Here is a 17,682-nt window from a genome sequence, read left to right as displayed (position 1 = left end):
TTCCTTCTGTGCAACCAAGACCACTGCTGTCAGAACCACACCACTGCTGCTGCTGCAACCAGCACCAGTGTGTCTTGAAACCATGGGAGCTGGAACACTGGTGACTCCATTTTGGGTCAGAAAATGGAAACCCAGCTTGCAGGTCCAAACCATGAGCCGATCACCAGTCCTAGATGAACACAACCCATGGCTAACTGTTTAAACCAACACAGCATATGATGATTACTGTTTTGTGGCTTTTATTTAAGGCAATAAAGAATAAGTCCAGGGACAACGCTCATAGTTTCTCGGCCCCAACACTGAGGATCGTGACCTGTGGGTAGGCCCACAGCCAGCGGCATGGAGACACCCGGGAGACTCGGCTCCCGCACGCACCTGCTCCCCGTTCCCCGCCGTGCTGCAGGAAGCACTCCCCCTTCCTGAGGAAACCGCACCGCCCTCCCGGTGTTGCCAAGAGCGGCCCTCTGGGCTGGCGAGACGCGGGCCTGATGCCGACCTTGGGACGCCGGCTACCGGGCCGGGCCCGGCCTTCCTCTGCCTGCAGGCCGGGCGGGCTTCGAGCCCACGGCCCCACGCCCTACGCCCCGGGCAGCGCGGGCGCCATGAGCGCTCCGTGACGGCTGGGGCCGGGCCGGGTCGGGCCGAGCTCCCCGCCACACCCCGCCACGCCGCACCGCACCACACCGCGGGTTGCCCAGTTCGGCTTGCCGCGGGTGTGCAGCGCAGCAGGATGGCGCCGACGCTGCTGGAGCTAGCACACTGGAGCACCTGGGCCGTGTGCGCCGTGATCAAGCTGCCGCAACTGGCAGCCGTGCTGGCGGCCGGGTCGGCGCGGGGGGTTAGCACGGGCAGCTTGCTGCTGGAGCTGGCCGGGTAAGGCCGCGGCGGGGAGGCCGGGGGGCGACATGGAGGCTCCCCCTCCCAGCGCGGGGGCGGCGCGCGGCGAGAGGACCGTTGGGGCTCGCCTCGGCGGGGCTTCCTTCAGCTGCGGGCGGGACGCTCGGCGGTGTCAGTTGGTAATGGAGTTCCTGCCTTAGCAGCGCCGGCCGCGCACAGGAGGGTGTTGAGTGGCGGGGCGAAAGGGTCGGAGAGCAGTCCTTGCTCTCTTCGGTTTGAAAGGGTCGGAGAGCAGTCCTTGCTCTCTTCGGTTTGAAAGGGTCGGAGAGCAGTCCTTGCTCTCTTCGGTTTGAAAGGGTCGGAGAGCAGTCCTTGCTCTCTTCGGTTTGAAAGGGTCGGAGAGCAGTCCTTGCTCTCTTCGGTTTGAAACTGCTCCTTACTGTCACTCACGGTCAGCCTCCGCTGAGCCTGCCCCCTCCCGGTTCCCCTGTCATGTGAGTGTGCCGTGTCCTGCATTCGTTGGGCGTACAGGCGTTTTGGAGCAGAAACTTCCCGTTTTAATGTGTTTCCGCGCTGTTGCTTAAAGGGAAACTCGGCTTTTTTTTTTTTTTTTTTTTTTTTTAAACTTACCCCAAACCAGCGTGAGACAGGCAGTGCGGCTGGAGTGAACACCTGCTGTTTGGTTTATGTCATGTATTTAGGTTATTAAATGGTCTGTGTGCCATGTTGTGCCGGTAATTGTACTAGTTAGACGGGCTTCTCTCATCTGAATATGTAAAACATTCTTTAAGAAAATTATAAACCGTGTCCAATTGTAAAGATTTGTCAGTCTGTAATAAGCTTACATGGGCTAGGCTTGTTAAATCTTGCTTAAATAGGATTGCATGGAATGAGAAATAAGTAAAGTGCATGTGCATGCACATTCATGTACATGATGTGTTCCAGGCCAGGTTGGATGGGGCTTTGAGCAACCTGGTCTAGTGGAAGGTATCCCTGCCCATGGCAGGGATTGGAACTGGATGAGCTTTAGGGTCCCTTCCAACCCAAACCATTCTGTGATTCAAATGTGGGTACAAGCATGTGAGAGAAAGTACACTGAAGAGTCTCATCTTTGCTGTACTGAGGAATGGAGATGGCCAGAACATGTAGCCATCCACACCAAGCCAGAAAAGGGCTTTCTATTCAGAAAAATCACCTCACAAAAATTAGACTTTGTTTCTGAAAGCACCTGTGCCTCATCTTCGGTTAGGTGCACAGCAACTGTCCACCCAGCTCTGGCACTGCAGAGGCTTGGACATACAGACACCTCTTTGCATGGAGCTGTGCAGAATTGTCTTGGTGTCTGCTGTGGCTGTTTGTAGCCCACGTTTATCCATGGCACTGAGCCCTTGTGGTTGCTTTTTACCCTTACACGTAAGAGTAGTGAGCTAAATTCTAGTTCCAGCAGAGATAACTAACCTTCCCGCCCAGCCAGAAAGCAGTTTTAAAATGAATCATGTGAGTTGGTGTGCATTAGAAAGGCTTTTTAAGAACGTTTCAGAAGAGCAGGGAGAAGCCGTAAGTATATCCTCAGCACTTGGGTCATAACCACAGTACCCACACCAGTGCAGGATGTGCAACTGCTCTGGGCAGAACTATTTTAAAAGAATTGCAGCAAAGCTTTTTTTAAACTTCTGTTAGGACTATTTGTTTATTTAGTAGGTTATTTATCCCACAACCTTTAGAAATGTTGCAGCTGCAGGGAGCTTTGGAGCTACTGGTATAAACTGGGATGGTTCTGCGGAGTCAGCATGCAGTGACCTGGCAGAGGAGTGACACAGAAATATGGTGCTGATGGCAAGGAGTCCAGTTTGACCCTAAAGACTTCTAGGAAGTTCTGATATTTAAATTCTGAATTCTGTAAAAGCCAGTTTCTTACAAGGCAAGTAGTTCCTTCCCTATTACATCCTTGTACACTGGAAACCCATCAATTTTTCCTCACATAAAACTATGCCTTAAGAGTCCTTTCTGTTTTTTAATGCAGCCTTCAAGTTTCTGTCTGTCTGCATGGGCTTGCATGAAAGTTGAAGACAGTAAAGAAAACATCATAAAAATTAAATGCCTTTTCGATACTTTATTGTGGAGTGGCAGGAAGGTGAACTGTCTTTGTTTTATGCAGTAAAGAATAGGCTCTTAGTCTAAGCAGCACAGCTACACTACGCAATCGGTGTGGTCTAGACACCTTGGAAGATGTTTTCTGTTCCTGTAAACTTGCTGAACGTATAGATTGAACTGCAAACATAAAGAAAGAAATCAAGAGTTATCGCAGAGGCACCAAGGCAGTTGCAAAGTGAAGGTATCTTCTAGGTCTGGTCTCTCTTTGTCATCAGTTGTAATTAATAAAATTACACGTTACACACTGTGACATGAAGACCTGGACAAGAAGTGTGGGCAGCTCTCTACATCTTACTCTGTTGGAGGGTGACAGAAGTAGACTGTCGAATCATCAGCCTTGCACTTTGGCTTCATGTTCATTTGATCGGTTTGACAACAGGTGCTACACCTATCTGGAGCCTTTGGCACAATCAAACCAGCTGTGAAGGATCTGTCCTGTTCCTTTGTGCAGTCACACTGTTTTGTGTCTTTCTGTTCAGCTTCCTTGTGTTTCTGAGATACCAGATCTATTATGGTTATCCCCTGCAGACATACCTGGAATATCCCATCATCATTGCACAAGGTAATTTTTTAAGCCATGTTTTGGAAATAAAACAGGGCTCATTCAGCACTCGAAGGATCTGCATGTAGGTGCAGTACTCCAGTGCAGTGATGTTAATCTACTGACCAGTTCTAGCTGGAACTGGGGAAAAGAGGGAATGAACATCTCCAATGTAATTGAATTCTTATAAATTTTATGAAAACATTATTGGGTAGAAGAAAAAGATCTAATACACACATGGAGTTGCAGTGTAAGTTCCTCCTTTATCTGGTAACTCCACGTGGGAGAAAAACATTATAAACACTCCAGACTCTTAAGAAAAGCTTCATTTTGGAGTTTGCACTGTTTTAGACACAATCAAATTTGAGAGACAAAACCCCGTAAGATACAAGTTTCCATAGATGTGGCACCCAGTGGTGCATTTGGACCCTTCTCTCCCTTCTGTGACAAGCAATCTTTTCTTTCTTTCAGATGTCATTCTTCTTTTGTTTATTCTGCATTTCAATGGAAACAAGAAACGAGCTTTGTTCTATGCAGTCATGTATCCTTTGAAATCTGGGAATTTTGGTGTATGTAGCTTGTTTGGTAGTTCTTTGCATAGCAGCTATGATGTCATTTGTTTTGTGCTACTGTTGTAAATAATTTTCAGCCACCCTTCCACATTACATGCTGATTTCTGGGATCCCAGTAAAATATCTACAAGACATAAGCTTTATGTGCTTTAGAAGGACCACAACTGATTGATAAGGAGTAAGAGCAATGCTTCATTTCCATCTTTGCTAGAGGTGCAGGGTCGAAATGATGAATCTGTTTTCTTGGATTCCTATCCACGCAAATTGTACTTGCTGTGATGAATACAGCAGTGTTTGAGGTTTTTTTTAAATCTCAAGTCTTGTGCTTTGGAGCAGCTCTGGAGAAACTCCAGGCACTGTTCAACCAAAGACAGTGTGAAGAATAGGAATACTTAGTGTTTCAAGCAGTGCTTAATGTTTTATGTAGATTGTATAGTCTTACAAAAGTTTCAGTAAGATTTTATCCAGATGTTTAAAAAAATCTAATTCCCTAGGCAGTTTTGGAATCCTAGAATTTTCAGTGCTATGAACCTTAACATAATGTAAGATTCTGGGGGGGCTGGTACATGATAACACTTCGGAAGTGGATAATAGACCTGGCCTTGGTAAGTGCTGCATGATTATTTGAAATTAGGTCTTCATATGAAATAAAGATTTTTTTTCTGGAAATCTTTATCATTGAAATCTCTTCTTATATTTGTCCTTAGAAGAATTCATCGTTTAGGTTAGCTTTCAGAACAACTAGCCAGTTTTCAAATACAGCTGGTTCTCACTTCTGTGAGTAGCACTGGCAAGAGGCTCAGGTGGGTTGGTGGAGTTATGTTCTGAGGTTAAGGTTGTTAATTGTGGTGCCTTAATTAAAACTAGCAAAGGTTTAAGCTGGTGAAAAAGTATTGCCTCTTTAGTCCTAATGTCATAATCCTGATTAGTAAACTTTACCACGAGAGGAAAGCAATAGAGCATCAGTCAAAGCATTTGATACAGGGAATGTTAAATATTTCACAAGATCTTTTTTCCCTTTTGGCCTAGAATTTTGCAAGGAAGCTACCATCTGATAATGCCTTACGTAGGTTAAAGAATTTTTTCCCCTTATAATCAGAAGAAAGTTAAAATTGAACTGAGATGAACTGGAGTTGCTAATGCAAAAGATGATAGAAATGAGGATAAAAGCTTCTAAGCCTAACAGTGATCCTTGCTTGCAAGGGAAATCTGGGCATGTGGAGGTCCCCTCTACCTGCTGCCTTTGAAAATCCCCCCCTCAAAAGGATGACAGAGTGAATAGTCTGTTCCCTTCATTTTTTTCCCCACCAATTGGACTAATCTTCCACACATTCTAGTTAGTTTTCTCATTCTTTGATGGTTTAGCTTGCCAGACATAATGGTAACAGATGGTCTAAATCAACTTTGCTGTTTAGACTAGACCAGTCTCATTTTAGCTAACTGGTATAAACAGTTTTATGTAGCAGGTTGAGAGGCTTTTTAGTTTGTTTGCTTCTTACTGTATTTGCCTCTCTCAAGCATTTGCCAACAGTAGTAGCAGTTGTGCTCTTTGAGTTTCTTTCTCGGCAGTACCTTGGAAATTGGTCTCTCTTCTGGCAACTTCAGTTTTTTGCTTTATGGTTCCTTAGTAAGAAGCTGAAACGCTTGAGTTGGCAAATACTGAAAAAGCATGTACAGTTTTTTATTCTAAATGAAAACTTAGTCACGGTTTTTGCTGAGTTACATACTAACAGCCATAAGCTAAACACTGAGGTAGTGCAATGGCAGAGACAGAGGTTCTTTCTCCTTTTTTTAATCTGCTTTTCAGAATTTGTGTACATTCATCAGTGCGGCCAGTAAGCTGGCTCAGCTGCAGTGTCTCTGGCAGACAAAAGATTCTGGACAAGTCAGCGCCTTGACCTGGAGTATGTCTGCATATACCTGCGCAAGTAAGCAATGGGCAACTCGGTGTGAATCACTGAGTTTTCCTCTTTTAAAGCAGTACCTCTTATTGCCTCATTCAGTAGGTCTTTACTCAGTCATAGTACGTAGAAATATTGCCTAATAGGGTTCCCCTCAGTGCCAACTTCTGGGACTCAGATACAACACAGGTCTTGAAGTCAAGTTTTATCATTGAGACCAATGACATTTTCACTTAGAAAACATGCAAATATTCTCAAGATAACGTGGTACAGTTGAAATAACTGAGTGTCTTTACAAAGAAACAATTTCAATGTTGTAGGATTTAATAAAATTACTAGTGATCCAGCATGAAAAGGTACTAAATTTTGAGTTGGACAACACTAATTCTGAGAAGTCATCAGTATCTGAAGGGGGCCTATAAGGATGCTGGGGAGGGACTCTTCATTAGGGACTGTAGTGGTAGGACAAGGGGTAACGGGTTCAAAATTAAACAGGGGAAGTTTAGATTAGATATAAGGAAGAAGTTCTTACTGTGAGGGTGGTGAGGCACTGGAATGGGTTGCCCAAAGAAGTTGTGAATGCTCCATCCCTGGCAGTGCTCAAGGCTGGTCTGGACAGAGCCTTGGGTGGCATGGTTTAGTGTGAGCAGGGAGGTTGGAACTAGATGGTCTTAAGGTCCCTTCCAACCCTAACTATTCTGTGATTCTAAATAGGTACACACTTACTGCTAAATACCTTTAATACTGTGACTATGTGTAAATGTTTCTAAACAGAGGCAAATTTAAGAACATGCAAAGAACAGTGATTTGTACAGTTCATGTGTTAACTAGCTAGTGGTTTGCATGAACAGTTCTTCTATAGCTATTTGTCAGAAGTCTGTCACATTCGCAAAACTTGTTCATAATGTTCTTACTGTAAAACACAGTGATGCCAGATGTATTGCCCTGTGAAACATAATTATGAATTGTGGTATGTTCACTGAACAATGGCAGTGAACTTTCTAAATGGTTTTAATATGCTGCAAATGTGAAATAATTAATGTTTAGATTTGTTGTGGGTAGGAAAGCTGGATTCCTCTTATTTGCAGAAGCCTAAAAGCAATCACGTGAACATTCACAATGGCCAAGTCATGCTAACTTGGTTGTGGGTGTAGCTCAGTAGCAGCTACCAGAGGAGAGAGCTGAACAGAAAGAGGAGCAGTAAACTCTGCCTACATCCAGTACAGTGAGAGAGACAGAAAATTCTAATTATATCAGTCATTTTCTCATTAAAAAAGACCATTAATACAATGTCACACAGCTTTGAGAGCTTGATCTCCGAAGCTAAAACAGTGATGCACAGAAAGTGGGAATATCTCTACAGAGTATATTATTATGCAAGTATTTTACAAGATTATCCTCTATTGAAAAATAGATATTTCATCATTTTTGAGGGTATAAACATGTTGTATCTAATACACTAATAAGAATTCATTCAATTTACAGCAAGGATATTTACAACCATAGTGACTACAAATGATCTTGGGGGTGAGTAAAGCCTGGAATTGCCTGTCTTTCCAAGGTAATGCAGTTATCTGGTCTCAGAAGACCAAACCATGAACTTGGTATACTGGCACTGTGAGGGAAGAAGTTAAAGCTAAGAAAGGAGCACAGGGTTACACATCAGTGAAATACCTGGGGAAAACAAACAAACAAACCTGCTTACGCTTATCGCTTGGTGACAAGTGGTCCAGAATTATTTTTTTTCAAACAGTAAAAGCATTACAAAATCAACTTAATTATGAAAGTAGCAGAATAAATCATTAAAAATCTTTAATATTTAAATACATAAATAAATAAATTTAGTAAAATACAACTTAAACTGTGATAATTGAGTGTTAGTTTTTCCAATAGTAAGTGCTTCTTATTGGGGGGTTTGTGCAATAAAAAATTCTTCTAGAAATCTAAAGTTCTAGAACTCTTAGTATATCAATAGTTTTAGGCACATTCAGAAAGTTTATTGCAGGCTGAAAATGAAATAGTAGGCTGGTAAGATATAAAAAAACTGGCTTAAAACATGTAATTTGCATCCGCCTTCATCATAAAGCAGATTCATTTAACAGCTGCTTACCATCCTGACAAAACTGAAAGAGCTAAGGAATACAGCAGATTTTTCAGTAAGTGGTTCAAAACAAGACTTGGTGGATGTAAGACAAGTAACAAAATCACATTGTACTTTATTTGGTCCTTGTTCTGGTTCAAAACTCCTGTTTCATCAGAAACAGCACTAGAATGGATTTATTTATTTTTTTAAGCAGCACACTGCAGCACAATAAGGCTGTGGTTTTACAAGCAGTTAAAGTGGCTCTTCCTCAGGAAAAGGAAGTCCCTGGCTCAGTCACTCATTTCCACCCCTATGCTTGCTGCTTTCTCTTTGCCAGAGGAAGAGTCTGTGGGGCCAGGCAGTTAACTGGCTCACCAAAAAATTGGCATAATGCACACGCAGACGTTTAGTCTAGATCAGTTATCAAGTTCAGTTTGCCCACAGCTACACACTTACACTGATGAGAGAAGCAAGAGAGGTGTATTTAGGGGAGGAGGGAAGGGAGAAAAACATCCTGAATGTAAAAAGCTGGCTCTGGTTGCAGCTGCTTTTAAAAATTCAGCACAGGATGAACTGGGGCATGAAAAAGATGGCAGCAAACATTGATGCTGTGCTGATCTAATGGGAAATTAAAATTTAACTTCTAACTGAACACTTTGGCATGTTCCTCTTGGTTTCATACAGGTGTATGAAACTGTCAAATATCACGTATTTCTCAAAATAAATCTTGTGCACATTTCTGTGAATATTGCAGATATCAAATGTGTATTAGCAATACCTACACTTCCAATTGTGCACTCACAGGCAGAGACTTTTTTTGGTTAAAAACCCTACTTTTTTCTCAGTTGTCAGATTTTCTCTCATTAAAATCACACAGATACAAGTATTTCCTGTCTCCCCAAAGTCTAAACTTAACAGGTGACACTACAGAATAATCCCTTTATTGTAAACAACACGCACAGTTATAAAGGGCACGTGAGAGGAAACTGAGTTTAATTTTTGGTGTAAATATACATTTTTATGAGGCTACTCCAGACTTCTACTGTTAAAGGTACTGTAGCATATTATTTTTAACTATAAATTTTAAGTTAAATGCTGTCCTCTGCTATATTTACTCAAATTGCTTCTGTGTTCCTGAATTAATTGACTGAAAAGAGTTGCAGAATGGGACCCAGCCTATTTGCAGACCAGGGAAGATTAGAAAACAGCTTGTCCTCTGAAAATGACCACAGTTGACATGTTTTGATTTATGCTTACAAGATATTTTTTTTTCCCCCCTTTTAGTTCTCATCCGTTTCATAACCATGCTCATTCTCAATATTTGGGTCACAGCCACAATCCTGCACTACAGGAAGACTAAAAAGACTGATTAGAAGACACTCCTCAGCACATACCACAGTTACCATCAAAACCCTTGACACAATTAAGGTTAAACAACAGAAGAAAGGTCGAGGAAGCTCCCTGTCTCTCTCTTAAGCCTGGTATTCATCCCTAAGCATACTTAGTACGGTCATGCTTGTTTTCTCTTAGAAATAATTCTGCTAAGATAGATACTTAATTTAAGCAGCATATTTTTATTTGTCATATAAGACAAGCTTCACTGGTATCACATTTTCTATGGGATTTTTTACTAAATGAACAAGGTATTTCATATTTAGATGTTTATATATTCTCGTATCACTTCAGTACTTCTGGTTACATATATGCGATTTTCTTCAATTTTGCATCAACATAGCAACTCATCTTTCTTCATCTGCTGTATGAAAAACAACAGATGTTTGTCTTCCTGCAAGCAACTCACTTAGTTTAACTATCTGTATTTTAGGATGAAGAAAACTAAAGGCCAAATCCAAAATCAAGTTCTAAATGTGTTTTGCTAAGTCACAAATCCAGCTGGGACTGTTGTGCTTACATGAAACACTTAAATAGCGGTTTGTACAGCTGACACAGGATACCCAGTCACTTTCCTCAATACACCCAGTTTTGATTAGGATAAGAGTAAAACCTCTGCTCTGAATTTTAATTTTTCAACCTAAGCTCTCATTCACTGAACATACAGTTTTGGGAACAGGAGAGACTAGAATGTGTAGTAATTAATGAAACTTTGAACAACAGTGTTAAAAACTGCATTCAAACAGGAATTCCTGAACCGATACCCAGGCTCCCCAAATGCAGTCCCTATGGAGAGTGGCCTAGCCGCACGTGCACTTTTAGGTGCGCAGCACTGATTCCTCCCCAGTGGTTCACAGTTAAGATACTGCTCTGTGCTCTGTCAGTTTTTAGCCTGTCTTAAGTTTGCTGAAGAGCATACAGGCTTCACTTAAATTTTTACTTTGCAGATGCTAATCAATATGCATACTGGCACAGGTTGCCCAGAGAGGTGATGGATGTGAATGTCTTCATCCCTGAAGACATTCAAGGCCAGGCCAGAGGTGGTTCCGGGCAACCTGATCTAGTTGAAGATGTCCCTGCTCATTGCAGAGGGGGTGGACTAGATGACCTTTGAAGGTCCCTTCCAACCCAAACTATTCTATGATTCTGTGATATTTAAAAAGGTAAAATCTTGAGAACTATTAACAGATCTGGAAGTAATGCCTTTCCAGTCAAAACTCCAAACAATTTGATTGTTTGGAGAACAATCAAAATTCATTTTCCAAAATGAAAAGATAGGTATTTCATGAGTTCTTACAGTATTATTGATTATTGACAAGTTAAAATCATGGCACCCTTGATCTTGACACCCTTGATAACTAGTGACAGACTCTACTGACATCACTTGAGGCAGGTTTTCCTTGCAAGACACTGAATCACAGGACTCTTGTGGAAGAGGGGGATTTTCTCTGCAACAGCAAAAGTAGCTGTTTGTGCCAGAGCACACTCCAGTCAGACCGAGACCTCACCATCAGAGAGCACAGCTGCTCTTTCCCATTTGAGTGGGAAAGTGCTGGGAAGAGATGCATCTGTGGACATGATTTCACGTATCTCACATTCTCGAGGGCACGCTCGAAGATGAACACTTTTCACTGCTCCAGTAAAATGTATGCATGTCTCTATGTTGGTTGAGAGAGTAACTGCAAATATCCTGTTACTGATTCTAGTAAAGCTGTGTCAGATACCTGAAGTTGTCTAAATGGTGGCAGGTGGCATGTGATGTATTTTCCAGGTCTTGTTAATAAATGCTGTTCTTCATGACTGATCAATGTCATTCTTACAGTTAAATTTCATTGCATTTAATTTTTATTTTGTTTCAGTATATGGAGAGAAAATTAAATACTCATTATGGGTCATTAATTGGCAGTTTTCACCTTAATACTTGAAACATCAGGCTGTGCATTCACCTGCAAAATACTAAAGAGCTCCAGCATCTGAAAAGAACAAAACACTTCCCATCTCATTTTCTTAACTAAAGCCTCTTCTTGATAAAGATTTGTGTAAAGTCCAAACCTTCTCTGTTAGTGACTTCTTTTATACTCCTGAATGATGCTGTAGCAAATTGAAGGCCTCCATTTTCAGTTTGAGGATCAGCACTGCAAGTTGGTTTTTTTCATCATAAAATGCTGAAAATGTGATTAAGAAAACTTCTCTACACATTACTTAACATATTTTTAATAAAGCATTTTAGAAACCTGGGGGGGGGGGGGGGGGGGGAAGACTGAGGAAAAGAAGGCTGGGGAATTCACAAACTTAAGGTAAAGTAATTTTGTGGACTTGGAAAGCTGGACCACGAGTTCTCATTCAAGCTGCAAGAGAGATGGAACAAATCAGAAGGTAGCAAAAGTTCTACACACTTTTTTTTTTTCCCCAGAGAACAATTTCTGTCACTTTGGAGAGGCAGACATAGGCTCAAGTCCTGGGCAAGCCCTAAGAGGGCGCAGCCCCTGTGGTTTTCCAGTACATAAACTGTAACCTCCAGGGCTGGGTTAAAGGACAAGAACAAGGGGAGGATAAATCTTGTTAAACTTGTCATTCAACAGCATCGGGAGAGGCCAGCAAATTGTCTGCCACATGATGCAGCAGCAATCCAAAGGCAGGAAGGGCCAGACAGCACTGCAGATTTACTGCAGTGTGGGTAAGGCAGGAAGTGTCTGTCATCCTCAGGGCAGGAGGTGACATGTCTCCATTGGCAGGTCCTGCTCAAGTGCCTGGTTATACACTTAGTATCTCCCTGCACCAGTTTATAACATGCTCACAAGGTAATGCAGCCTTTCCTGTCGTGGTGAGAAAGTGCAGATCCTGCCAGGACTGTGTCAGTGTGAGCGTTCTTGACTGAGAGGACAAGGTCTGAACTCTAGTGAAGCCCACCAGGTAACCCCAAATGTCTCCAGCCATGAATACGATGAGCTGCAACTGTGTTTGATAAGCTACAAGCTGTACTGAGCCACACGTTTAACAGTCAGACAGAGTGTTTATCCTGAGACTTACTACCCCCAAAAAGAGTGAGGGCATGATTCCATAGACAGCAGGTTGCTGGTCTGAAAGTGAGGATACAGACAATGGAAAACAAGTACAGTTTACTGTTCCCAAAAGCCTATTTCTGAACTGTCCTCAGTGAACAGGAACGTTGCACACAAATGCAAACCCATCCTCTCCCCTACCCTATGGGCCTCTGTGACGCTTAGCACTCTGCGCAGAGTAACACCATGTAGACATACCTGTTCCTTGTGTTACGCTAATCCAGCAGAAGACGCCAGTGCCTGGACTGCTTGGAAGTGCCTGACCCTTGAGCCTTTTACACTGCCTTATGCTGTGCACACAGCTGCTCCATAGCCTGATTCTGCCAACCTGAACTACTACAATATGACTGAAAGGAATGCAGTGGGGAGGTGGACACACAACTCAACTGGTGGAGCTCAAAACTGGATTTTAGAGTGGGTTGACTCTTTGGAGAAAGTCATTCACTATTAGCTAAAAGGTCCTAAACAGCATATAATGTGTAGAAAGTCTTCATTCACTCCTTTAAATGAGGTAAAATGACACTTCCTGCACTGAACAATCATTATCCATTTAAGGACATATGTAATAGGGAAAAAGAAAAAAGGAAATAACACCTCAGAGCCCACAGGAAGAGCTATTACAAAAGAAGAGTTACACAGATGTGGAAATCAGTTTAAATTAGGTGGTTTCCCAGCCATGTTTTTTCTATGATGATAAACAGTAATTACTTCCCTGCTAATTCTTTTCAAGCTGGTTTGTTTTATTCCTTTCCAGATTCTTTGATATTCGAGATTCATATGAAGCAGAACATGAAACAATTCGTATGAAGCAGAACATGAAACGATACCTTCATCACTAATAATGGTTTACTGATGTCCAGTTTGGGATGTAAGCAAGCTGAAAAAACCCTTAAAATGGGATGTTATTAAATTCTTGGTTTGCACTGAATTTAATTTGCTTGATTGTGAGCCAGAGTTCTCTAAGACACTTAAAAGAGTTCTCGGAGATGATGGCTGTTGAGGTCAAGTAGGTGTCTGGGAGTCACAGTAAGTATCACTGCAAGAACCTGCCAGCTCATCACTTGTGCTGGATCCAACTGTAAGACCGTGGCAACTTCAGAGACCTGAGTCTAGAGGGACCTCGGGTGCTTCCTGCCAGATAGTAAGACCAGGCATATAGACACCTTAAAGTTGTCGACTATCCCATTCGACCTTGGAAGTTGTTTGAGGCAAGCACCATCTCTGTCCCAGAAAAAAAATCCAGTCTTTGCACCAGGGTAAAATAAGCAGGTTTTTACACTACATCATACTTTTGCTGGGACAGCCCTGTTACAGAAAGTGTTTAATCATCAGTGACTTAGACAAATATTGCTTAGTTCAGGAATATGCTCTTCTCTCAAAGACTTTAAAAGGTTACCACTGGACAATAAGAAAACAATGTAATTTTGAGGAACTAATGCTTAAAAGTTCTTTGCAATCCATAGATCAGCAGGTGGAAGCTCTGTCTCGAGCAGGACAAGAACAGAAGAGCAGCTTTGCTGCTCTTTTGTGTCCTGGGTACAAAACCAGAAGGCAGAAGGTTCGTGTACATCATACCATTTGCCAATAATCTCTACATTGCAGCTCAACAGAACTCATGCTGTTCTTTTGTTCTGGGACAAACTGCATGAAGGAGAACAGAGGAGTGCCACAATACAGTAATACACTACATTTCCTAAAATTACCAGCTTAAAAGGGCCCCAGGGATTCACAGTATTACGTGGGCAAGCCAAGGAGAGAAACAGCAACAGCCTCAGCCCCTGATGGGCTGCCAAAAGAGCTCCTGAGGAGCCTGTGCCTCCTCCACACACAGGCTTTGCCTGGCTTCCTTTTGAGCAGCCCTCACCTTTCCCGTATCTGCCAAAGCACTTGCCTATGTATTTAAATACTTCAATTAATTACCAGCTTCTCAAGTTCAGGAACTATTTTACCTTACTCAAATAGTTTATTTAAAAATATATATATAATATTCTCCAATTCAGAAAAGGATAGAACTTCCCACAAAGTAACTTTTATATATATATATAAAATATTTATGCATTCAGTGAATGGAAACAGTTTTACTGTATACATTTTTAATGTTGTACTCTATGCAAATCTGCATTGCCTAAAAATATACCATACTTCTGTAAATCAAAACAAGCAGGGAAGAAACACTGTAGCTGTGTGCTGGCTTATAATACCTAACAGAAATGGTATGAAAGTTCTAGTTTTGAATTTCAGAACTCACAAACAACAGTTTACTTTGCGAGTGCATAACTAGAAGACTGAATACATTCTGGCTCTGTTAAGCAGAACTGTAGCAGAGGTTACAAAATGTAAATATATTTATTTGTTTTCAGTATTTCAGTGTTTCCAAGTCCACCCTTCATGATAGTGTTAAATAAATCATGGTCCTATCCTTCCAAACAATTCAACACGCTTTAAAACAAAATACAAACAAACAATTTTTAAAGTGAAATGTCCTCCTTCATTGAAGTGTTAGATCATATTTTAAATTACTGCACTCCCACACAATATTTTTTATATATATATATTTTAAATATATATATATTTATATATATAAAGAGACCAAATAGGAGACTACATTTTTTTTACTGTCAATATGTTTAACATCGCATACTGTAGTTGTATAAAACATGCATTTTCTGGGATAATTATGAACACATCATGAATGAGCCCACATAAATTATATTTTTTGTACAACTCCAAGTTAAAAAAAAAAAGTCGGATTAAGTGCCTCTGAGGCCTTTTCTTCCCAGCTGTCAGTTCTCAAGACACACTACTGGAATATTTATCTATGCCTACAGCTATGTGCTAGAGAACCAGATTTAAAAGTTTAAAATACACCTACAGTATGTTTTACTTAAAGATTGTGACAGTCCTCGGCTATTGTGTTGTGAAATGTAAAAATAGTCACAGATTCTTTTCTTGTTTTCCAGAAATAAAAAACACATCTAGGAGAGTATGCAAAAACAAGGCAAAATGAAGTTTCATAGCACTTAATGAGGGTTAATATAAGTCAATAACTAATATTGAGGTTCGTAAAAAGGGCTGGATGAGCAGTTACATGTACAAGCAAATGGTCAGGTAACTCCAATGGTATCAGATGTTGTTTCTGTAACCAACACTTCCTCCACCCTTAAAACCAGTCGATATACATTCAAAATAGGCTGACATTGATATACTTACTAGGTGTAAAAATAGTGCACTATTTTTTCTGCCACAAAGCAAAATTGCATCCTAAGAGCTGTTAAACTTTCTTTTTTTCTTAAATAGAGAGAATGGGCAAAAAACTTGGAAAAAAAGAATTAAATTAAGGCAATTAGACAGGTAAACCAGGACTGCCCATGATGATGTAGCTGAAACTAGTATATACTTCAAACTTGTACTAGCTGCTGAACACTGACATGCAGCTTCTGATAGACGTGTATGAATGATATAAACTTCAACATTATGGCTTTATACAAGTGCATAGTTGCAACTGCAATAAGTAACGGTATCTGATTAATAAGCATAAAAAAATAAAGTGGAAAGATTTTTAAAACCCTCTTGCAGTATTACAGTACAATATATATACACAGTATAATGGTCACTTCTTACAGATGCAGTCTATATCACTGTGGTGGATCCTCCTCCTGTTTTTCTTGCAGACATGCTGGTGGCATCTTTATGAAAGCTGAAAAGTCAGTTTCTTCCATTTTAATATTCATTTCTCTCGATCCTTTTGTGAAATGTAGTGTATGTGTCTTGCCAAGAAAGCTTTTGTGGAACACAGTTTAAAAGGTTACCTAATATATCGTTTTACTATTTACCAGCCATTCCTCTTTTGATCAGTCACTCAGGGGAATACAGGAAAACCCTCAGAGATTAGTAATTTATATTGCAGCAAAAATGTAAACCTCTGATATATATAACACAATCTCTCAGGAAAATATATATATTTTTAATATATTTTGGGATATGTTTCAGTCTTGCTGTAACAGGAAGAAAATTATCACCTCGAATTGTGTCTGCATTCATGGAAAGCAGTTAGCTGAAAAAGAAGCAGGAAGTTTGGTCAGTAAATGCAGCAAATGTAAATCTGACACAAATATACTTCCTCAGAGTCTTCATTTAAGATGGGCTCAGCATATTTGTGGAAAACATCATTCCTCTGCATTCAACAGCATCATTACTTTAGTACACCCCTATGTATTATGATCCCAAATTGATTAAATCCCCTTGTAATGTATGAGCGTAAAGTACAATATGCACAGTGTAACAGTCATTTCCAAAAGATTAGTAATCTGTAGGCTTTTAATACATAAAGGTGCAATATATTTAACATAATGCGTGTTATTATAAACACTAAGCAGGTTGAATCAAGAGCTGGTATCTCATATAACTGAACAGACAACTGAGGTGCAACACTACTGCTGCTGTCATCCCCCATTCTTTTATGAGGCTGAGTCACACCTTACTTAAAAGAATCCTCAGGAATTTAACATTTGTTTTTTTTTCCTGTATAAACATAACATTGCATCAACATGTAAAATGATTAAATATTGAAAACTGTAAAATAATTATCATAGAAAAGTTTTGTTATCTCTATTTCCAGTATATTCACGCTGCATATTTAAGTAAGCCACAGGACAAATTAGGTCAATGAAATGGGCATATCTTTTCTAAAGCAGTCAAGGAAACCATGTCACAGAAGCTGCAAATCCCATTTGTTTACATAAGTTTTCAAATGCATGGTTAGGTACCCAAAAAGCACAGCACTGCAAAGAAAAGCCAAGTCAAACTCACTTCAGAACACAGGGACAAAGGCAAAATGTTGACTTCATGTCTGCTAGCCGTAGACCAGTCAGTTTATGTTAAAAGCTTAAAAATGAAAAGTATTTGCAAATACCAATTCTGTTTCAGCTACAATCTCCCTTTTAGCCTTCAAGAATTATCTGCAGAGGTTGGCAGTACTGGTACTGTTGGTGAGCAACTACTCTGACAACAGATTTAGGGTATTTTTCAGGCAGGCAGACATGAATTTTGAAAAAACACCTAATATTAGAGAGATAAAAACACTGTCAAAGTTTTAATAAAAATGGTTTCTTTAAAAAGTCATCATCATCATCATGAACAC

The 17,682-nt window shown here is 40.7% G+C and overlaps 2 protein-coding genes and 1 long non-coding RNA gene across 5 annotated transcripts in view; 2 read left to right on the top strand and 1 right to left on the bottom strand.

The window, feature by feature from the left end:
- The first annotated feature begins 488 nt into the window (after window positions 1-488).
- Window positions 489-10,649, top strand: SLC66A3 (solute carrier family 66 member 3). Its single transcript, XM_057431817.1, is given in 8 exon segments — window positions 489-576; window positions 579-873; window positions 3,471-3,553; window positions 4,004-4,073; window positions 4,652-4,709; window positions 5,912-6,032; window positions 7,491-7,532; window positions 9,373-10,649. Coding segments are annotated over 8 exon segments (846 nt in total). The 3' UTR covers window positions 9,462-10,649.
- A 442-nt stretch (window positions 10,650-11,091) lies between these two features.
- On the top strand, window positions 11,092-11,722 carry LOC130611257 (uncharacterized). The gene is made up of 2 exons (XR_008975200.1): window positions 11,092-11,142; window positions 11,187-11,722. It is a non-coding gene; the product is annotated as an uncharacterized LOC130611257 (long non-coding RNA).
- Window positions 11,723-14,483: 2,761 nt separating this feature from the next.
- Window positions 14,484-17,682, bottom strand: part of ROCK2 (Rho associated coiled-coil containing protein kinase 2) — a 102,317-nt gene continuing 99,118 nt past the window's right edge. For all 3 annotated transcript variants that reach the window (XM_057431914.1, XM_057431915.1, XM_057431916.1), the window contains one exon: window positions 14,484-16,596. Coding sequence is in view for 1 of the 3 variants with exons in the window: in XM_057431915.1 (XP_057287898.1) it covers window positions 16,593-16,596 (4 nt within the window). In the remaining 2 variants the exon portion in view is untranslated. The remainder of the gene's footprint in view (window positions 16,597-17,682) is intronic.

This window comes from Pezoporus wallicus, unplaced genomic scaffold, assembly GCF_028554395.1.
Source record: "Pezoporus wallicus isolate ANWC-B61680 ecotype Strahan unplaced genomic scaffold, APGP_CSIRO_Pwel_v1 contig_161, whole genome shotgun sequence".
Classification (NCBI taxonomy): Eukaryota; Metazoa; Chordata; class Aves; order Psittaciformes; family Psittacidae; genus Pezoporus; species Pezoporus wallicus.
This window is presented reverse-complemented; position numbering and strand designations above follow the sequence as displayed.